The sequence below is a fragment of the Plecotus auritus genome (genome assembly GCF_963455305.1).
Source record: "Plecotus auritus genome assembly, chromosome: 6".
In the NCBI taxonomy this organism is placed as follows: domain Eukaryota; kingdom Metazoa; phylum Chordata; class Mammalia; order Chiroptera; family Vespertilionidae; genus Plecotus; species Plecotus auritus.
In genome coordinates this window covers 133,339,791-133,359,377 of record NC_137773.1, presented here as the reverse complement: position 1 = coordinate 133,359,377, position 19,587 = coordinate 133,339,791, and the positions used below count along the sequence as shown (strand labels likewise).

At 43.7% G+C, this 19,587-nt stretch overlaps 1 protein-coding gene across 12 annotated transcripts in view; it reads right to left on the bottom strand.

The window, feature by feature from the left end:
- Positions 1-19,587, bottom strand: part of ERC2 (ELKS/RAB6-interacting/CAST family member 2) — a 909,167-nt gene that overhangs the window by 412,548 nt on the left and 477,032 nt on the right. For all 12 annotated transcript variants that reach the window (XR_013960983.1, XR_013960984.1, XM_080676097.1 and 9 more), the window contains one exon: positions 10,051-10,186. Coding sequence is in view for 10 of the 12 variants with exons in the window: in XM_080676097.1 (XP_080532223.1) it covers positions 10,051-10,186 (136 nt within the window). In the remaining 2 variants the exon portion in view is untranslated. The remainder of the gene's footprint in view (positions 1-10,050; positions 10,187-19,587) is intronic.

Here is a 19,587-nt window from a genome sequence, read left to right as displayed (position 1 = left end):
TCTAATTTTAAAGACATAGAAGAGACATACTAGATAACAGAATACCATGTTTGTAAAAAATGCACAAAGCTTAGCTTATTGTGAAGGCATAATTTTAGATCATCTTAAAGGGTCAATCTAATATCCAGCATTAAGGAGCACAGGCTCAACCTTTGGGCTTGAAGGTTCAAGGTTCAAATCCGCCTGAAAGCAGACACATTTTATGGAACCAGTGGGCTGCACAAATAGCACTGGACAAGGATGTGCAAGGGCCAGGATCTGGTCTCCCCTCTGCCAACAACTCCCTCTGGGGTATTGGGTAGGTTATTTGCCTTTGCAGGGCCCTACTTTCCACATCAGCAAAACAAGGAGCTTGTATTAAATAAAGTCTAAGGTCTTTTCTAGTAAGAAAAACTTATGATTGCTTAACCTTGCAGAGTTTTTCCAGGCACCATAAAGAAACAAATGCAAAGGGAAAGTGTAATAGCAGAGAAGAAATTAAAAGTATCATAAATTCAAATTACCAACTTCCCAAGTGTGTATTTCAGAAGAGACTATTAAGTGACTAGAAACAGATTTCATAGTTGAATTTACCTTTCACAAGATTTTTATCTAAATCATTGCCTATGTCATTGATTGTCATTTCCCTAATCTGGGGTGCCTGAATATACAGCTTAGCCATGCTCTGGACAAGCCATACATCTGAGTTAACATTAAAAAATTAACCATGCTCAGTTCTCTGCCTTGGGCAGCAATGTGCTGAAACACCAGCATCTATGATGTCAGGGTGACATGCACTGTGATTTGCAGGTGGCCCCTGACTTACCTCTAGTAGCTGTATCTCAGGGCAAACCTGCAGTAATTGCCCTGGCCAAAGAGAGGTGATTTAAACGGACTGGCTCTTTTGATGCGTGTTGAACACAATTGCCCCCTAGGGATTACTGAGCCTCCTGTGTGAGCTATTATGTAAATTCTACCTTTGAAAAAATTATAAGGTGTGCTGTCAGAATCTTTTTCTTCTTTCAGTCCGCTTGCCTTCCATGTGTGGGTTCTTCAGTAATGCCTTCACCATTTCTACTTTGAAGATTATACTGTACATGCTATGGATTCAAGTAGAATACAAGAATATTTAGATGCTCCAAGCACACACCTCCGATGTCTCATTTCTCAGTGGCTTTTAAAGCATGACTTCTGGTTCAGAAATGTTTGCCTGAGAAAGCATTTTCTTCAGTGTCTAAAAGCTGACTGAGCCTTCGCCTGACCTTCATAAGAAAAACTCTGAGGACTTGGTTCCTCCTCAAAGCTTTGCCTTTTATCAGATCCATGATTACAGATGAGTCATTGAACAACTGCCTGAGGCTCAGTTTCCTCACCTATAAATGAAGATATACAAACTTGACCCACCCAATCCTCAAGGTCAATGGGAGGATCCCGCATGAAGCTCAGCCCCTGAAAGCCCACTGTGAAGCTCACAGGGCTCAGCTGAGATGCATTGCTATTATTCCTACTGACCAAACTGATCACCAGCAGTGAGTTTAATCTATCCTATCTAATAAAAGAGTAATATGCAAATTGCTGTACCTCTGCTATACCCACAAGCCACGCCCACTAGCCAATCAGGAGCACGTATGCAAATTAACCCAACCAAGTTGGCTGTGGCCACGGAGAGAGCAGGAGGCTTGTGTTTCCCCGGCAATGGAGGAAGCCAAGCTTTCCTCCTGCCCTGGCCTTCCTTGGCCTCCACTTAAGGCTACAAAGTTTCAATTATAGAAGATAAATAAATCCCAACAAAAATGGCGGCAGCCATGGAGCTGGAGAGAGCAGGAGGCCTGAGTTGCCCCCGGTGATGGAAGAAGCCAAGTTTCTGCAGCCCTGGCCTGCCTTGGCCTCCACTTAAGGCTATAAAGTTTCAATTATAGAATATAAATAAATCCCAACAAAAATGGCTGTAGCCACCAAGCAAGCAGGAGGCTTGGCTCCGCTGAAGGCTACAAAGTTTCAATTATAGAAGATAAATAAATCCCAGATACCAGGGCCTCCACTTGGGTCGCCAGGGGCGTGGCCAGCATGCAAACCACCACAGGCCCCTCACCCAGGCCGCCCCACAACCCAAGGGAACCCCTACCTTGATCCGGGACACCCTTTAGGGCAAACCAGCCGGCCCCCACCCGTGCACCAGGCCTCTATCCTATCTAATCCTATCTAATAAAGGAATAATATGCAAATTGACCATCACTCCAACACACAAGATGGCTGCCCCCATGTGGTCAAAGATAACTGCCCCCATGTGGACACAAGATGGCCAGCAGGGGAGGGCAGTTGGGAGGGACCAGGCCTGCAAGGGAGGGCAGTTGGGGGCAATCAAGCCTGCAGGGGAGGGCAGTTAGGGGTGACCAGGCTGACAGAGGAGGGAAGTTGGGGGTGACCGGGCCTGCAGGGAAGGGCAATTGGGGGGGACCCAGGCCTGCAGGGGAGAGCAGTTGGGGGTGACCAGGCCTGCAGGGGAGGGCAGTTAGGGGTGACCAGGCCTGCAGGGAAGGGCAGTTAGGGGTGACCAGGCCTGAAGGGGAGGGCAGTTAGGGGCAAACAGGCTGGCAGGGGAGCAGTTAGGTATCAATCAGGCAGGCAGGGGAGTGGTTAGGGGATGATGAGGCTGGCAGGCAGAAGTGTTTAGGGGCATTCAGGAAGGCAGGCATGCAAACAGTTGGAAGCCAGCAGTCCTGGATTGTGAGAGGGATGTCTGACTGCCCGTTTAGGCCCGATCCTACCGGGCCTAAACGGGCAGTCGGACATCCCTCCAGGGGTCCCAGATTGGAGAGGATGCAGGCTGGGCTGAGGGACACCCCCCGCCCCGTGCACAAATTTCGCGCACTGGGCCTCTATTTATATATATAAAAGCCTTAACGACCATTCAACTGTTCAACCGGTAGCTATGAAGCACACTGACCACCAGGGGGCAGACACTCAACGCACAGGCATAAAAACATGGAATAGACTGATGAATCTCAGAGGGAAGGGGGGAGGGCGGAAAGAGATTAACCAAAGATCTTACATGCATACTAGAGGCCTGGTGCATGGATTTGTGCACCAGTGGGGTCCCTCGGCCTGGCCTGTGGGGATCAGGCCAAAACCAGCAGTCTGACATCCCCTGAGGGGTCCCAGATTGTGAGAGGGTGCAGGCCAGGCCGGGGGACCCACACCAGTGCACGAATCCATGCACTGGGCCTCTAGTAAACATATAAAAATGATGTCTCCAGGTTATAGCCCAAACCTCCTTCAAAATAAGCTCGGCGGTCAGAGTTAAAGGTAAATTGAAGAAAAGCAGATGCTACAAGGCAAGCTCTCCATCCTCGCTCCATAGAGCTAATGCCCACCCTGTCCTGTAGCACCCCTCTGTGTGCTGATTCTCCCTGGAGATTACAGGAACATGCATGCTACCTTCCCCCTGACATTTCAGGGACTAAAGGGCACAAAATGGGATAACAATTAAAAAATAGTCTCATCTCCTAGTCACCTCTCTCAAAGTGAATAAGAGATTACATATTATTCTACCAAGACTTCTTTTCCAGCCTCCAGCCCCTCCAGCTTTGTCATCCCAGAGCATTTACAACTCTGCTCCCATAATAACAGTGATTTCATTTGATAAATATGTTGCATTTCATACTGCAGGATCTTCAGCCTTTGACAAACAAACATGCACTTTGCTGAGGCTGGCTGAAGACCCACTAATGGAGTGAAACCCGAAAACCCTTCAGAAAAGAATAATGAACTCCACTCCATCTCTAGGGGGTAATTTAGGAGGTCGATTAGGCAACACTTGATTAAGGGTAAACCTCTTTTTTTCCATAGAAATATACTGTGTTTGTACAGAGGGGCTGTATGAAGTGGAGGATTAGTCACAAATCCTGAGGAAAAAGCAGGAGACGTTTCTCGAAGAAATATGCAAGTTACTGCATATTGGGAAAAACAAGTAATGCTTTATTGGGAAGAAAGGAGGAAAACTCCACATACAACAGTTTTATTTACTGGATTTTACTAGTACTTGGCTGCTTGGAACATTTCTAAGGAATGGTTAGTTCCCAAATACAGTGCACAGGAGGCCTGGTCTCCCTGACAGTCCTTGATTTCCTACAAAGAGTAGGGACTTCAACCCAAGGATACTAGAAGCTGACTGTCAAGTAAGATTTTCTGAGGCTGCCTACAGAGATCTGCTACAACAAAAGTAGTTCTGGGGTCATAGGGAATGAGAGTGTGAAAGAAAAACAAATGTCAAAATAAATCCCCAAGAATAGAAAGCCCTTCTGTATTAATCTTCAGTCCTACTGGCCAATGTTTAGTGTCCTCTGCAGACTGGCAAATACCTGAGTACTTTTTGTCATCTGAAACTATGAACAGCCTGGAAACATCGGATGCCTCTCAGTCCACATTTCAACACCACCACAGACTTTATCCACAGCTTAATGGAACATCCCAATCTCTACCCATCAAGGTAGAAAATCACAGGACAAAGAAAACAACTCACTGTGCTAAAAAGATCAGACTAAATTAAAATGAAAATGTAAACAAATGTAGATTTTTTTCTTTTAAACTGGTGTTAAGACGACTTCTCTCACCTTTCCGTATGTTGAACAAGATGGCTAAAATGGAGCCTCCCTAAATCACTCCACACCATGCCTACCAAACAGCCATGAAAACTCAGAACTAAATAAACATGTGTTGACAGTGATGAATCTCCTAACTCTGCTGGTCAGGTTTCTTCTAATGGCAGTAGGCAGAAGTGCACCGTAACAGGCGAACATAGATCACCACTAGAGTAACCATTTTAAGCTTGGGGAATTGAAAGAGAAATTAACTCATTGACATGGAGAAATGAGAATATCGATATTAAGTCTTAAAAATTGCTTCTTAAAACATCAGTGTCCCTCTGAAAAAAACAACCTGGCTAAGCTTGGGAATTCCATAATGTTTTGCTGAAAGCTAGGTATGTGTAAGGGTTCTGTTGCTTGTTACACTTCCTCTGTAACAAGCCTAATCTAATTGGAGGAGCAAAGTCAAAGAAGTCCCCTTGGAAAAAAGATACGGATGTCCAGAGTTGCACAAATTGGAAAATAAAATTGTCTTTTGAGCTTTTTTGCTTTTTTTAGAACTCTACTAAAAGGACAAGAATAAATGGGAACATTCATTTGCTTTTCAAACTGATCACACTTGGGCTTAACCACTAGCAGAAAAGAAACTTTACAGTTCCCTGGGAACCTATAATTTGGAAACGGAAGCACACAAGAACAGACTTTAGTTTTCAGGCAATAAATTGAAGAGAATTCTGCAGACATACAACAGAAAAGGAGCATAAAATATTGGCTTGTGCACTTCTTAGAATGTTAGTTCATTAACTTGATAAGCTGCACAGGGAAAAATGCAGCCAAAATCTACAAAGATTTCCACTGGGATTTCACATTGGCATATTTATTCAGCAAGAAATAGCTAGAGGCTGGAGGGGGAAATATGCATCCCGTCCTGGTAGAGACGATTTAGTGTGAATCTCCGGGAAGACACCTTGTTGAAAAATCTCCATGTGGACTCTAAGGGGATACACGGAAGCCCAAAGCCCCAAGGACAGGCGTAAATATCATGCTCCATCATCTGTGTCCTGGGGAACAGGTCTACGAAATTATACAAGAAAATCACAGTCTTTCACATCGACTTTTCACACATAATTCAGCATAAACTTGAAAAATATTTTAATATTCCCTCCATCTTGCCCAAAATGTTTTTTTTAATGCTTTATTGGAAACTTTCATTCACTGGCATGTGCTCAAGATCTGTATTACTCATCAGTATAAAATCGTTAACAAAGGATTTGTCAGGCGATACTTCCAATGGGCACTGTCTTCTATGGTTAGAAGCTCATTAGCTGTCTCTCTGGGAGAAAACGCTAATAACTGAACCTGTAGGTCAGGTACTGTGCTAGGCTCTTTCATAAACTTCATTTTATTTGAACCATCCAGGAAGGTACTAATTGTAATCCCCACTTACAGATTAAAAAGGTGAGGGTCAGAGAGATTCCCTGCCTTACTCAAGTAATTACATAGTCTTAAACTAAGTTATTTCAGACAAAAAAAGAACTCAGGACAAATGCACTAAACTGCCATCTCTCTTTGGTGGGTCGTGTTGGGCTAGCTCTTTATTTACAGTAGGAACAGAGTGTCAGGCTGTGCAAGAGATGCTACATACCAGGGTTCAGTTCACCTGCACGTGTGCTTCACTGGACCCACGAAGTGTTTAAAACCATTGAACCAACTTTCTAAAATCCATAGATTTCATGTAAAGATTCACACGTTATGGCAACCAGAAGGTCCCTTGACTCTAGGTCCACCTTCCTGGCAGCAGTCAGCCAAAACTTGGTGGTCCCCATGCCTTCTGATGAGGCATGGGCTCACAGTCCCCACCACTCTCTATTACAGCCATCCAGGCAAGCCATGGCAGCAGCAATTTTTCATCAGGCTTATGTTCTTGTTTTCCTTATAAAGGAGAACCATTTCTCCAAATCGTGTCTCTTTCGACAGACTGAATGGCTGTCTTGCCCCTTTACTATGTCCTCTTTGTGGGTAGAGTGCACTTCCCCAATCCTGTGTCTCCAATTCTCATACCAACTGGTTGAATCTCTTCAATCTTCCTTTGGAACACGATCCAAAAGCCATTATTATTTCTGGCAATGTTCGGCCTTAGATTTTTCTGGATGAAATATCTATTTGGCTGAATCATGAAGTCAGAGTACCCAACCATTACAAAATACTGGTGTAGAAAAAAACAAATTTTGTAGGTGCCAATCACACAACCATCAGCTAATCAACCAACCAACCAAGTAAACCAGATGCCAGGTGACTGAAACTTAAAGGGCTTAACAGGCTAACTTATAAACAGGAAGCACTTAAAACAACAGCAGTATAAAAAACACAAATGCCCCCAGAAAGGAAAGTTCTGCCTTCAGAAGGCAGTAATTGCTACATCTGAGGACATCTGCTTAACAATCCAGGAAAGTGGGAGTTTTACTCTCTATTAACCTTAACCAGAGACATTTTCATCAAAATTAATCGTGATTACTTTTTATTGCATTTCAAATGCTGTCCGTTATTTGGGGTGGTCAGGAATGCAACTAAGCAATTCCAGACCAGGCTATCTTTTATGAATAAGTCTATGAGGTAGTTACTAAGGCCCCTTATGAAAATATTGCTATACAAAAGTTCATGGGTCAAAACAAGACATTAATTTCCATAACTGGATGTGTCCTTAGGAAAGAAAAAATGACTATTTATAGAAAAAACAGAAACTTTGATGCTCAATGCATATCAGAGCAGAACTGCATAAATACCCATGTGCAGCATAGATAGTTTAAAAATGTTTCTTTTACCTTTTCTTTGATATTATAATAACAATTAAAAAGAGAAAAAGAAAAACAAACAACAACAAAAAAACACCCTATCATTAACACTTATTTTGAGTATATCTTGTATCAAGTACAATCCTAAATTTTTATATGCATTGACACTTTATTTTTATTTATTATTATTTTTTAATCCTCACCTGAGGATATGCTTATTGATTTAAGAGAGAGGAGAACAGAGAGAGAGAGAGAAAGAGGGAGTGAGAGAGAAGCATAATTTGAGTGAGTATATCAATTGGTTGCCTTCCATACAGGCCCTGACCAGGAATCAAACCCACAATCTAGGTATGTGCCCTGATGGGGAATGGACCCCACAAGCTTTCAGTGTATGGATGATGCTCCAACCAACTGAGCCACACGGGCCAGGGCTGCATTGACACTTGAATCCTCACAACTCTGGAGTAGGTGCAATTATTATTCCAATTTTACAGATAAACTAGTCTTAGGGAAGTTACGTAACCTGCCCAAAGACATTCAGCTAGTAAATTTTGAAACTTGGAATGAATCCTGGACATTCTAGCTCCACAGGTAGATAAAGAAATATAGCAACAACACTTACCTCACTGTCACAATGATCAATTGGTCTGTTAGGTTTTGTGCCCTGACTGTATCTTGCTCTATGCAACCTCTGTACCTGCCTGGAGGGCCTTCCCTACTGCTCTCTCCCTACCATGTCAAACTCATTCCACCCCAGTCCCACTTGCCCCGTGAAGACTCTCTCCAAAGTTTTCTTGTCCTCCTCTCTTAATTCTCCAGAACCCTCACCATATCCATAATCTCCCCATATGACACTGATATGAAAAAAACAAAGGCAACCCCTTTGGTAACAGAACTCTCTTTCTTGTGGGAAATCACCTGTCCCCACTCAGCCAATGGGCTTTGGGTAAGGCTACCCCCTGTCCTCAAGATCAGGTCATCACATGACCTGATCCTGGCTTGGCCAATTTATGTGTTTTATCAGCCTTTTAACTTTATCTAGAACTACTAAGAAAAGACTTTTCTCCTTCCCCTGGGCTGACAGCGCTCACAGACTCTGTGTTGGCTGCTGGTGGCCATTGTTGGCATCACTGTGGACACCTTCCTGCGAATCAAGGCAACGAAGAACAATGCATACCTGTGAGTAGGATAAAGTTGATTTCTGATGCCATAGTCAGCAACTAGGAGCCCCGACTAACCCAGTTGACGTAAGAATTAAACAGCTTCTATAAAGTCAACAACACAGAATCCAGCATATAGAAAAGTTTAATAAATGGTACCTAATCCTGTTAATACTTCTCTACATTAGTTTCTTGAAGGTGGAAGACCTGGAGTCAGGTTCATTTCCACTCTGTACTAGGATGTCATTTCATTACTTTTCTGAGACTAGTTTTACCATATGTAGAATCATCATTTTTGTGAAGAATAAATGAGAATATGTGCCTGGCAAGGCAATAAAATGTTCTACAAATTTAAGTTAACAATTATCTCAGTCTGTAGGCTCCAATCTGACGTCTCATAACCCATAGGGAAAAGAATTACAAAACCCTGGGATGTAATTTGCCAAGAACATTGAGGAAGCTGTGGATTCAAACAAGTGACCAGTCCATGCTAACTAAGGTGGTCCCAGGGCTGAACAAAGGAGCTGATTCTAATATTGTGCTATTCAAATCAGATATCAGTGCAAGGAGGCTTGACTGGCAACCTTCAGGCACCTCCCGGACACAGAGAGAAAAGAAACTACTACGGAGTCATCCCCTCATGCCAGGCTCAGTGCAGGGCATGTTCTTGCATTTCTTACTCTGGAATAATTTATTTCTCTTCGGTTCAATTAAAAAGAACAACTATGAGTACATATTGAAATTATCTAACTTCTTCTATCTCCAAGGAGGAAACCTAATATATAACTGGAGAAAGACACTAATTAATAAGCAAAATTTAAAATGAACTCAGGCCAACTTGAACTTGAACTGCTCTGTTTAAAGGCCCACAAATAAATAAAGGAACTTCAAAGCAAATGCCCTGGGCTAGCTTGAATGTTTTATTGAGCACATGGAGAGAGCCCCTTTGCCAAAAATAGAAATGGTTAATGAGGAAAAATGGGTGTCTTCAGTGGGTCTATTGGTTTCTGAGAGCCATCCATTCAGAGATAACTATATTCCACAAAGAAGACAGAATAATGATCTGTCTCAGAGCCTCAGAGTTTTAAGCAAAACAAAACCAGTTTTATAAACTGTCTGAGATCAACTTCATGCATCTTTTCCCAAATACCTTCTGGGATAATAGGCACACATTTCCCTTCTCCTAAAACCAAAGCAACTTCCATAATTCTAAAAGGAAGACATGTCTGTGTTTTAAGCTTCTTGCCAACTATATAAATGCAGTCCTTAGCTTTTAAGGTAAAGTGCAGGAACCAAGAGAACCTGTGAAGCATCAGTGGCCTCCCCCATTATCAGCTTTTCTTGGACACCATTTTGAAATGATGCTCCTCACTACAGAGACCTCCGGGCCCCCTGGGGGTACGTGGTTAATGCTGAATTCAGAGCAGAGGCACGCCCACCGCTTCTGCGCATGTTTTCCCACAGTAATGGCTACATGTCAGAGCAAGTAGACTTCCAATTATTCAGGCAAGAAGAGGAGAAGCCTGGGCTCACCTGCAGGTGCTGGGAGGTGTCAGCCATGCTATCTTCCCGCCTGCGCACTTCCTCCAGGAGCTGGGCATTCTTCTTCTTTTCCAGCTGCTGGTTGTGCTTGAGGTTGGCCACCTTCTTATTCTGATCCTTCATATGCCTGAGAAAAGTCAGCACAGCTGGGTTAAATTCAACCACTGCCAGGTCCTTTGTGATCATAATGGAAGTGCTAAGTACAGACCCATATTGATATAGGTTCAGGGAGAGTTGGGACTTCAGAATATTCTATTCATTCAAAAACACATAGGTATGGAGCACCTACTTCATGCCAGGGACCAGAAAGGCACTGGGGCTGCAGTGGTGAATAAAACAGGGATAGTCTCCACCCTCCTCATGGAGCTTGGAGTCCAGTAGAGGAGACAGACAAGCACCAAGGAGACACAACTTGGGTTTCCTAATGTTGAAGGAAACACATGGCATGTTGTGAGAGATGATGTGCCTTGCATGTGTGGAAAGGTGGTGGGTGGAGCAGATGGCTTTAGTCACTGTGTCTAGGAAACCTCCCTAAGGAAACAAGACTGTGGGTGAGCCTCAGAAGAACCAGCCAAGAAAACACCTTGGAAGGAGCCCCCCAGGTAGAGAGAACAGCAAGTATAATTCCCAAGGCAGGAAAGGACCTGGCTACTTCTAAGAACTGGAAGACTGTAGGGAGGTAAGTAATGGGGTGGGGTGGGGTCAGGTGGGGTGGGGTAGGCGATAGAACTACAAAGGTAGGTGGGACTCATGGTATGCTGGGCCCTAAGGTCTGTGATGGAACATTTATTTTCTTCTAAGTAGTGCTTGCTGTTCTAATTATTATTATTCTTTTAGATCAGGTTCTATTCTGAGATCATAATCCATTACTTTGATTTTAAAATAACAATTACAGAGCTCCAATCAAATACATTGTCATCACTTAGCTCAAACAGAATAACACTTTGGCTAATCATCGTGCTAAATAAGCCCCAGTGCTTGGACCAAAAGTTCTCAATGAATCTATAGGATGTCAAAGTGCAAAATCATAAAGTGATCAAGTGAATAAAAGATTAAGTATTAAGGGTTAAAACAAAGCAGGGGAGGGGCAGTTACAGGCGTAATGTGGACTATTTCACCAGCAGCGTTTAGCAAAACATTCCACAGGTTTAGGCAACCATGTCCATGGCAGCTGTTATAAATCTAATCCAATGTGTGAGGAGGCAGGAGGACCGTCCAGAGGGCTCAGGAGCAGCGATTCCAAAGTTGCAGAGCCATGGAGCAGAATCAGCGGGGGGCCTTTTAATCCCTTCGCCCACTCTCCCAGGCCTGGCTAAGTGGGCCACTGTTACTGAGCCCCAAACAAGTGTATTGAGAACCACTTCTCTTATGGAAGTATGGATGAGATGAGAACGAGGTGATAAACAACAGGCCCAAATGAAACAACTAATAATCAAATGGAAGCATTCTCAACAAGAAACTCTAATTTCTAGTGCTCATTAAATTATAGACGTGTCTACTTCCTCCTACTCCAAGAAAAAGAAGCTCAAGGGAATTGTTTATTGAGCTGAAAAATCTTCTATTAGGGGCCCTGCTAATAAAAAATACTCTGAACCAACTAAATATTTGGCTCAGTTGGGTCAGAATATTTATAGAACCAACTGACTAAGTGATTTAAATATTTCTTGTGATATCTATTAAGAGGATATAAGTATATAAGGTAAGACAGAATCACCATTATTTGGATTGGATTACTAGGATTTCGGTCTGATATTTCTCTGCTTTAACCAGATACAGTAATGTACACATATGATACTACCAGCAGAGTCTACATGCTAACCTACTTTTAGGAGAGTATCGTTTGGTTACTAGAGAGATGTTAAGAATGACCACTTGCTGCCTAATTGAACAGAGGTCTAGTAGTTCCAAAGTGCATACTAACTCAGGGCAAGTACAATTCCTAGTTCCTTGGAAGACAAGGCCAGTGAACAGTAATAGGACGTGATGGAGAGGTCAGTATTACCGGTGAGATTGTTTAATTAGAGGACATGTCTTATAAAGAAATACTTTTTTTTATTACTTTGAAGTACACCCTTAAGTAGAACTGTTAAACGCCCCCCACCAAGTACCAGTGATAAATAAGACAGATTATAATTGCAAACATCATTTTGCAAACATCACTTAAAGAACTCCCACAAAGTTCCCAAGCAGACCTTGTTTTCTGGGATACTGCAGGGTTTTTTCAATCCAAAAAGAAGAAAACATTCCAAATCCATGCACCCCTTAAAACTTTCCTGAATTAAGAATGAGTAGCAATCAACTCATGCTATATAATTTCATACAGGAAAATATGCAATTTTAGATGCACAGTTCAATGAGCTCTGACAGATGTGTTATGCCCATGTAATTACCACCACAATCAAGATCTGGAGTCTTTGCATCACCCCAGGAGTTCCCTTGCGTCCTTTCACAATTAATCCCCTGCTACCACCCAGGCTTGGCAACCACTAATCTGTTCCTGTAGATGAATGGAACCACACAGTATAGACCAATTTGTGTCTGCCTTATTTCACTCAGAATGCTGTTTTGATTATTACTGATTAACAATGCAGTTGTCAGGATCAGTAGTTAGTCCATTTTTGTTGCTGAGTAGTATTCCATACATGGTTATTCTAAAGTCTGTTTAACCATTCATATGTTGATCAATATTTGGGGGTTTTCCAGGTTTCTAGCTATGAAAGTAAAACTGCTATGAACATTAAAAAGAAAATAGAATGGGTGGCTAAGAACAATGGAAACTGAAGTTCAGACACTGTGATGGAGGCATATTTTCAGTCGTCTCCAACTATTCCTTCAAATACCACCTTATTTAAGACACTAGCAATTGGAAAAGAAAAGTAGGGTTTAGAATGGCACAACTTGGGATTTGGGCCAATAAAATCCATGCAGAATAAGGTGATGAGGATGATCATCTTGTCTTTGTACATGTGAATATCAAGAGATACATGTAAAGTGTCCATAACTTCTTTGTAGGATAACTAGGGTTTTCATATATCTTTCTAGCAATAGAACCCTTCCTTCTAAGAAAAGCTTACTTGAAAGCCAAAAAGAGAAAGAAGAACTGCTCTGCCAGAGGTAGGAAGGAGAAAAGGAGTGGAGTGGGATGGGAAGAGATGGGCACCTCATCCACTGGACAGTTCCCCTCTCAGATGCTAGTCAGGGAAGCTAAGGCAAGCTGTGAGGTAGGAAGAGAGAATAGGAGGCAGGTAGAAAAAGTCATAACGTTTAAAAAATATTAGATCCCTTGGAGAAGAGAAAATACCCCACACAAGCTCACTAGACACTTGTTGAAGGAATGACCACAGCGATTCTTGCTAGTAGTCACTTCAGCATTTCCAAGAATAAGATGTGTAAGTGGCCTATCAATCAGCACACTTTCCCTGCCTGCAGAAGTAAACACACACCAGGTAGATCGTGCTACACTCCATATGGCTTCGATGGTCTCTAAAACTCTGTGGGAGTGCAAACTACCAGCCCTCTGGCGGTACTACCTTAGAAGAAAGTGTCTCTGATACCAGCTTCCCAAATTCCCTCTCCTCCCCCCCACCCCCCAGGCAACTCAGGTTCCAAGACAACCAGAGACTGACCTGCTCTCCATGTCTGGGGGAAAAGTTATTTTGGAGTGATTTTTTTTCCTCCAGGAAAAGAGCATTAAAATATAGAGAAAATGCAAGTTTTTTTAAAAAGCAATCATGGGGGTGTAATTTGAGAGTACAGTGGTATAGCCAGTTTTTAATGTTTGCCTTAAATTGGCCAGTCTCATTAGGCAAGTCATGTCACTTTTCTTTTCTTGTTTTTAATGTTTTTATTGATTTTAGAGAGAGAGGAAGGAAGAGGAAGAGATAGAAACAACGATGAGAAATAAATATCCATTGGGTGACTCTTGCATGCCCCTACTGGGGATTTCCCAAAACTTTGGCATGTGTCCTGACCAGGAATCAAACTGGTGACCTTTTGCTGCATGGGGTGACACTCAGCCACTGAGCCACACCAGCCAAGCAAGTCATGTCACTTTTCAAATTCAGCCATCATTAAGGAATTTGAATTAACTAAAAAAATTCCAGCAGGTATCTAGATCAACAATGGCTTATATAAAGAATGAATGTCAGTCATGGTTGGGTAACTAAGTTGGGTGGAGCATCAACCTGATATGCCAAGGTTGCAGGTTTGACCCCTGATTAGGGAACACACAAGAATCAACCAATAAATGCATACATAAGTGGAACGATAAAATGAATCTAACTCTCTCTATCTCCTCTCTCTCTCTCTCTCTCTCTCTCTCTCTCTCTCTCTCTCTCTCTCTCTCCTTTCCCTTCCTCCCTCTCTCTAAAATCAACAGATAAAAATTTAAAAAAAAAGAATGAATGTCAGAGAGGACAGACTCCTGCTAGTTTCACTTGAATAATCCATCAAAGTAAAATCAGAATGTGTTCTCTAACTTGCTGCTGAGAGCTGGTCAGGCCTCTAGAATCATCTGGCTGGGAGTATGGGCTGGGAGTTAACTATGTTTCTCTAAGAACATATGTTTATTTGTATAGAAAAGGTAAAACCAAACCTTCGCTTTCTTTAAAATCTCAGCAGAAATCAGATGCCATTTTTTACCCATCTGCTCTCAAAAACTTGAAATGATGGATAATATCCATTGTTAGAGAGGACGCCAGAATCCAGAGCTCTCATCTGTGGTCAGCAGGAATGTAATTGACAAAGGCATTTTTGGAAACCAATTTGGCAGGATCCACCAAAGTGCACAGACACTTTGCCCAAGCAAACCCACTTCTAGGACAGTAGCCTATAAAAATGCTTGTCCAAATATGTATGTACAAAAGTTTTCATTATAGCGCTGCAATAGTGAAAATTTGAAAACTGCCTCATCACCCACAAGGAACCTGGCTGAGATTGAGTACATGCGCACCATGGAACCCTGAGCCAGCTGAGGAGATGAAGGCAAACCTGAGGCGTGGAGATGGAAAAACTTTCAAGACATAGTGTCAGCTGAAAAAGAAAACACGTAGTAGAATAATATCTATAGCTGATCTTGTTTATCATAAAACACGGAAGTCTGGATGGATATATGCAAGCATGCCTGGACATGGAAACTCCTAGAAACCCCTCACCAGTCTGTAAACAATGGTTCCCTTTGAGGAAAAGAATGGGTTTGGGGGACTTTCACGTGTGTGTGTGTGTGTGTGTGTGTGTGTGTGTGTGTGTGTGTGTGTGTTATAAAATACATATAAGAAAATGCATAGATATCAATGATTTTGACCAATCAAAATGCAGAGCATTGCCATCACTCAGCCTGGTGCCCCTCCCCCTGCCCAGAAGTGATCAAGGTTCTAACCTTTATTCACATGAATCTTTGACTGCTCTTGCACTGTGTACACATGGAACCAGAAGCACGTGTTCTTTTCTGTCTGACTTCTCAGACTCAGCTTAAGGTTTTTGAGATGCATCCGTATTGTTGTGTATAAGTTCCATCTTATTGCTGAGCAGCATCCCAGTCCATGAATATACTACAGTTTCATTAGCTATTCCCTTTTTAAATAGATATTTGAGCTGTTTCCAATTTTTTTAAGAATAAGATGGCCATGAACATTTCTGTACTAGTTTAGTGTGTGTACGTATGTTTTCTTCTCTCTTGGACACATAACTGGATGGGGTTTTAACTGGCAGTGTTACATGGAGCCACCCTGTGGAAGACAATTTCTGGGCTGCAGGAGTTTTCTGGGGCAGCTGTGGCAGGAGCTAGGATTATAAACCATGGAGCCAAGCCGCACGGCTCCCATCAGAAACCACCGCTTTCTAGCTGTGTGACCACGGGCAGGTCTCTTAGCCTCTGTTCCTCAGCTTCACTTATATAAGGGGAATAAGAATAACCCATGGGGGTTACTGTGAAGAGCTGACGAGTTAGTGCAGGTCAAATGCCTAGAACAGACCCCAGCACGCGCCCTCTGTTTCACGTTCGCTGGAGGCAGGAATGTAATTGTGTCTTGTGCAATGTTGGGAACACACATTTAGGGTCTGCTTCCCACACCAGAACAGCAGGTACTCCAAAGGCCTCATTCAATGAACTTTGGAATGGGTTATTAAGCGCTTTTTGTCAGACATTTCACTTCCACTTGTACTTTTCTTAATAATAAGATGAGTTACATTCCTGGAAGGTTATCTTAATGGAAGCATTGCCGGAAGGTCACAATGAGCATGGGTAAATGAGCTGGGATCCCGAGGCGCCTACACAAGCAGATGGGCCACACACACACAATGGAAGCTGACAATGAGTGCTGCATGCAGAATTTCCAATAATGAAAGCTTTTACTTTTAACCACTGAGATGATCCCATTTTTGTAAAGCTTGTAAATACCTTTCAGTACTTCAGCATAGCTATAAATTTCAGAAACCTATCATAAATAGCCCAGAGGTATTTTTATAGCACATACAAATGTGCTAAATGTCAGGAGCATGATATTCCTTCCTGGAAGAGGAAGTATCTGGCCGGTTGTGGCTACTTGAATCCAGCCCTCCTCCCTGCAAAGAGTCACCAGTATGGCCAAGGTCTTAGGACTTAGGTCCAGAAGGAAGCAGATCTCTTGGACTCTGAATTTGTCACAGCATCCCTAGCGAAGCCCGCCTGCTTGGCTCCCAGCTTTGATAACTGCCTAAGTCCTTGCCAACACCCTTGAGCAGGTGCCCACTTATCTCCCCATGCTTTCCATCTCGGCTTTCCTCCTCAGTGGTTCCTCCTCTGCTGCTACCTGTGGTCCTTGCCCCGCTCACTCCCTGGAGGTGTACCCTCCCATCTCCCATCTCCTGTATTCCTACCTCCCCTATGGTGTTTGAGGCTTCCCAAGAACCCAGAGACAGGGCCACCTTCAGTTAAAGCACACAATGACAACACACCTCAAAAAGACACCATTTATCATTTACCAGGCCCGCAGGACATCCCAGAACCTGATAACAAAGCTAAAGAAAGAAGGTGTTGAGGGGACCGAGTGTTCAGATATGAAACCTGAGAAATGAGCTTCCCCGAGGCAAAGAGAGACTCAGCCTTCCACCTTGTAGTCTCAGGTTCCACTGACAAAAAGCTCCTTGGGGAGATGATCCCACCAGGCTGTCCCTCATTGGGCCTGAAAAAAATGTTTAAATCATTTGAGACCAAGGTGGGACAGTGTTGCTAGACTGGCTGCATTGTCATCCCAGAAGCATCCCTTACAAAGCGTGGGACTCTGGGCAATCTGGGCAAGTTATCTCACTGGTGTGTGTGTGTGTGTGTGTGTGTGAGAGAGAGAGAGAGAGAGAGAGAGAGAGAGAGAGAGAGAGAGAGAGATTAAATGATTTAATTAACCTAAGGCTCTGAAAACTGTAACCGGCACACAGTGAGTGCTTTCTACATGTCAGCCTACTCCCACTGCTCCAAACACTCCAGTGTACTTCTCGTCTCCCCGCTACCCCACCGTCTGACCTCTCACCCAAGCTAGGAAAACCCAGGGAGCAGGTTACACAGCAGAAGGTCAGCACAATTAACAAGAGATGGGCTTGTTTTTCTTATAGATATTTCATTCCGGAGAAGCTTCTGAAGGGCTGATTTCTTTCAAATGTCCTCCCTCATTCTGGCCCTGAAGAACCTCCTCCCCCCAAATACCAGTGCAGTGCCATCCCAGATGTGAATGGAACCCAGTGACAGAGGCCTAAGCAAGGAGAGCAGATGCTGAGGCCTGTTAGGGAAGACTCAAGGTCAGGGAGCAGAGAGCCTGACCCTTCCTGACCTGCTCGCCCTCCAGATGCACCTGGCAGGAAGGGCATGCACCCACAGGAAACTCGCAGGGGAAAGCAAGCCTGTTTGTAGCCTCCTCAGGATGCAGTGGTCAGTCCATGGGCATCTAATAACAATGTCCTCCTCCTGGTAAGCAGCCGTAAACAACTGACAGGCCTGGCCCTGATGTACTATTTACCAAATGAATTTCTTATCACGTGGCCTCCATGTAGGTGTGGTGATCCGGACAGCATGGGCTGCTCATATGCATCTGAGAATGGTAGCTCTGGAATGGTTAGTGTTCTCATTGGGGAACAATACACAGGCTGTGATGTTCTACATCCCCCCAGCACAGACTGGACTACAAATCCAGGCTTCTCCTCCATATGCTCAGTTAGCTCCCCACCAGGAGAGCCCAAAGCAGGGTACCCCTGCATCTTCACTGCCCAGCAAGTATCCTCTACTTCATTACATCACGGGGCTTTGATGCCCTGCCCAGGGAAACTGAGAACAAGTGGACCCCTTCTCTCCATCAACCTGGCTGCCACAGCTCAAGTCAGCATCGCTTCCTGCCTGAACCACGATGCTCTTCTCTCTTCACTGGTCTCCCTGCATCCACTCTTGGTTCTCTTTAAATTCATTTTCCGGCCAGCAGCAAGAGTGAGCATTTCAAATCAACTCAGATCACACACTGTTGACATATGAACCTCCAATCGTTTCCCATTTCCCAAAGAATAAAATCACACACCCGTGGGCCTCACCAGCCTCACCCCACACCATTCTCACCCTTCCCCCTAGACTCCAGAATCCAGTCTTCTTTCAGTTCCTAGTGCTCACTGGCTGTTCTCGCTGGCTGTGTCGCCTTCATTTCCCTCTCCACAGCCTCCCCAAACTCACAGAGCGAGTGAGTGGCAGAGGCAGGATTCTCATTCGGTCTGGCTCCAAAGGCCACCCCAACCCCTCACCTCTGTGCTGTGCCACCCACCTGTGGAGAAAATTGCAGAGTTTCTTCCCACCACTGTCCCACTTTCTCTTCTCCCACGCAACCCAGAAAGTCCTAGAGCAGAAACAGAAATCCTTGGATACAGTCTCTGTTCTGTAGCCCAACCACGTTCAGGTCCATCACCCCAAACTTCACAGGGTGCCCTGACTACTAGTGAACTGGGCACCCGTGAGGAAATCACCTGAGAACATTAGCTTTCCACCTGCAGCGTCTGCAATGGAAGACGGCAGCTTCACAGCTTCCAACCTCACGGGGCAGCAACACTCAATCAAATGCAGACCCAGATACGAAGCAGGACACAAACCAAGGAGGATGCTGTGCAATATCCCTGTTAATTTTGTTCTCTGGACCCATTAACCTCAGTGTGACCACTTTTGGAACAAATCATTAGGTTTTCTAGATGAATCTGCCACACAAGTAGACACGTGTAGTGTGTTTCAGATTCTGACACTTGAATGCATCATAATGAATTTGGTTCTCTTCTTTCCCTACAGACAGGGTTAATCAGAGATGAAAGTCTGAAGGTGTTACAATGAGTGAAGATAAAAGTAGAAGCTCAACAAAAAAGGGGAAGTAAGAGATCAACAAAGGACAGTAACAGATAACAGGGAACTTAGGATGGGACTCCTGGGACCACAGAGGAACCTAAGACAAAGCCAAGACAGAAGATTCAAACTCCTGCCCTGCTCCCACCTCATATCTTCTCCTTGCACATCATTTACTTCTTTTCAAATAATAA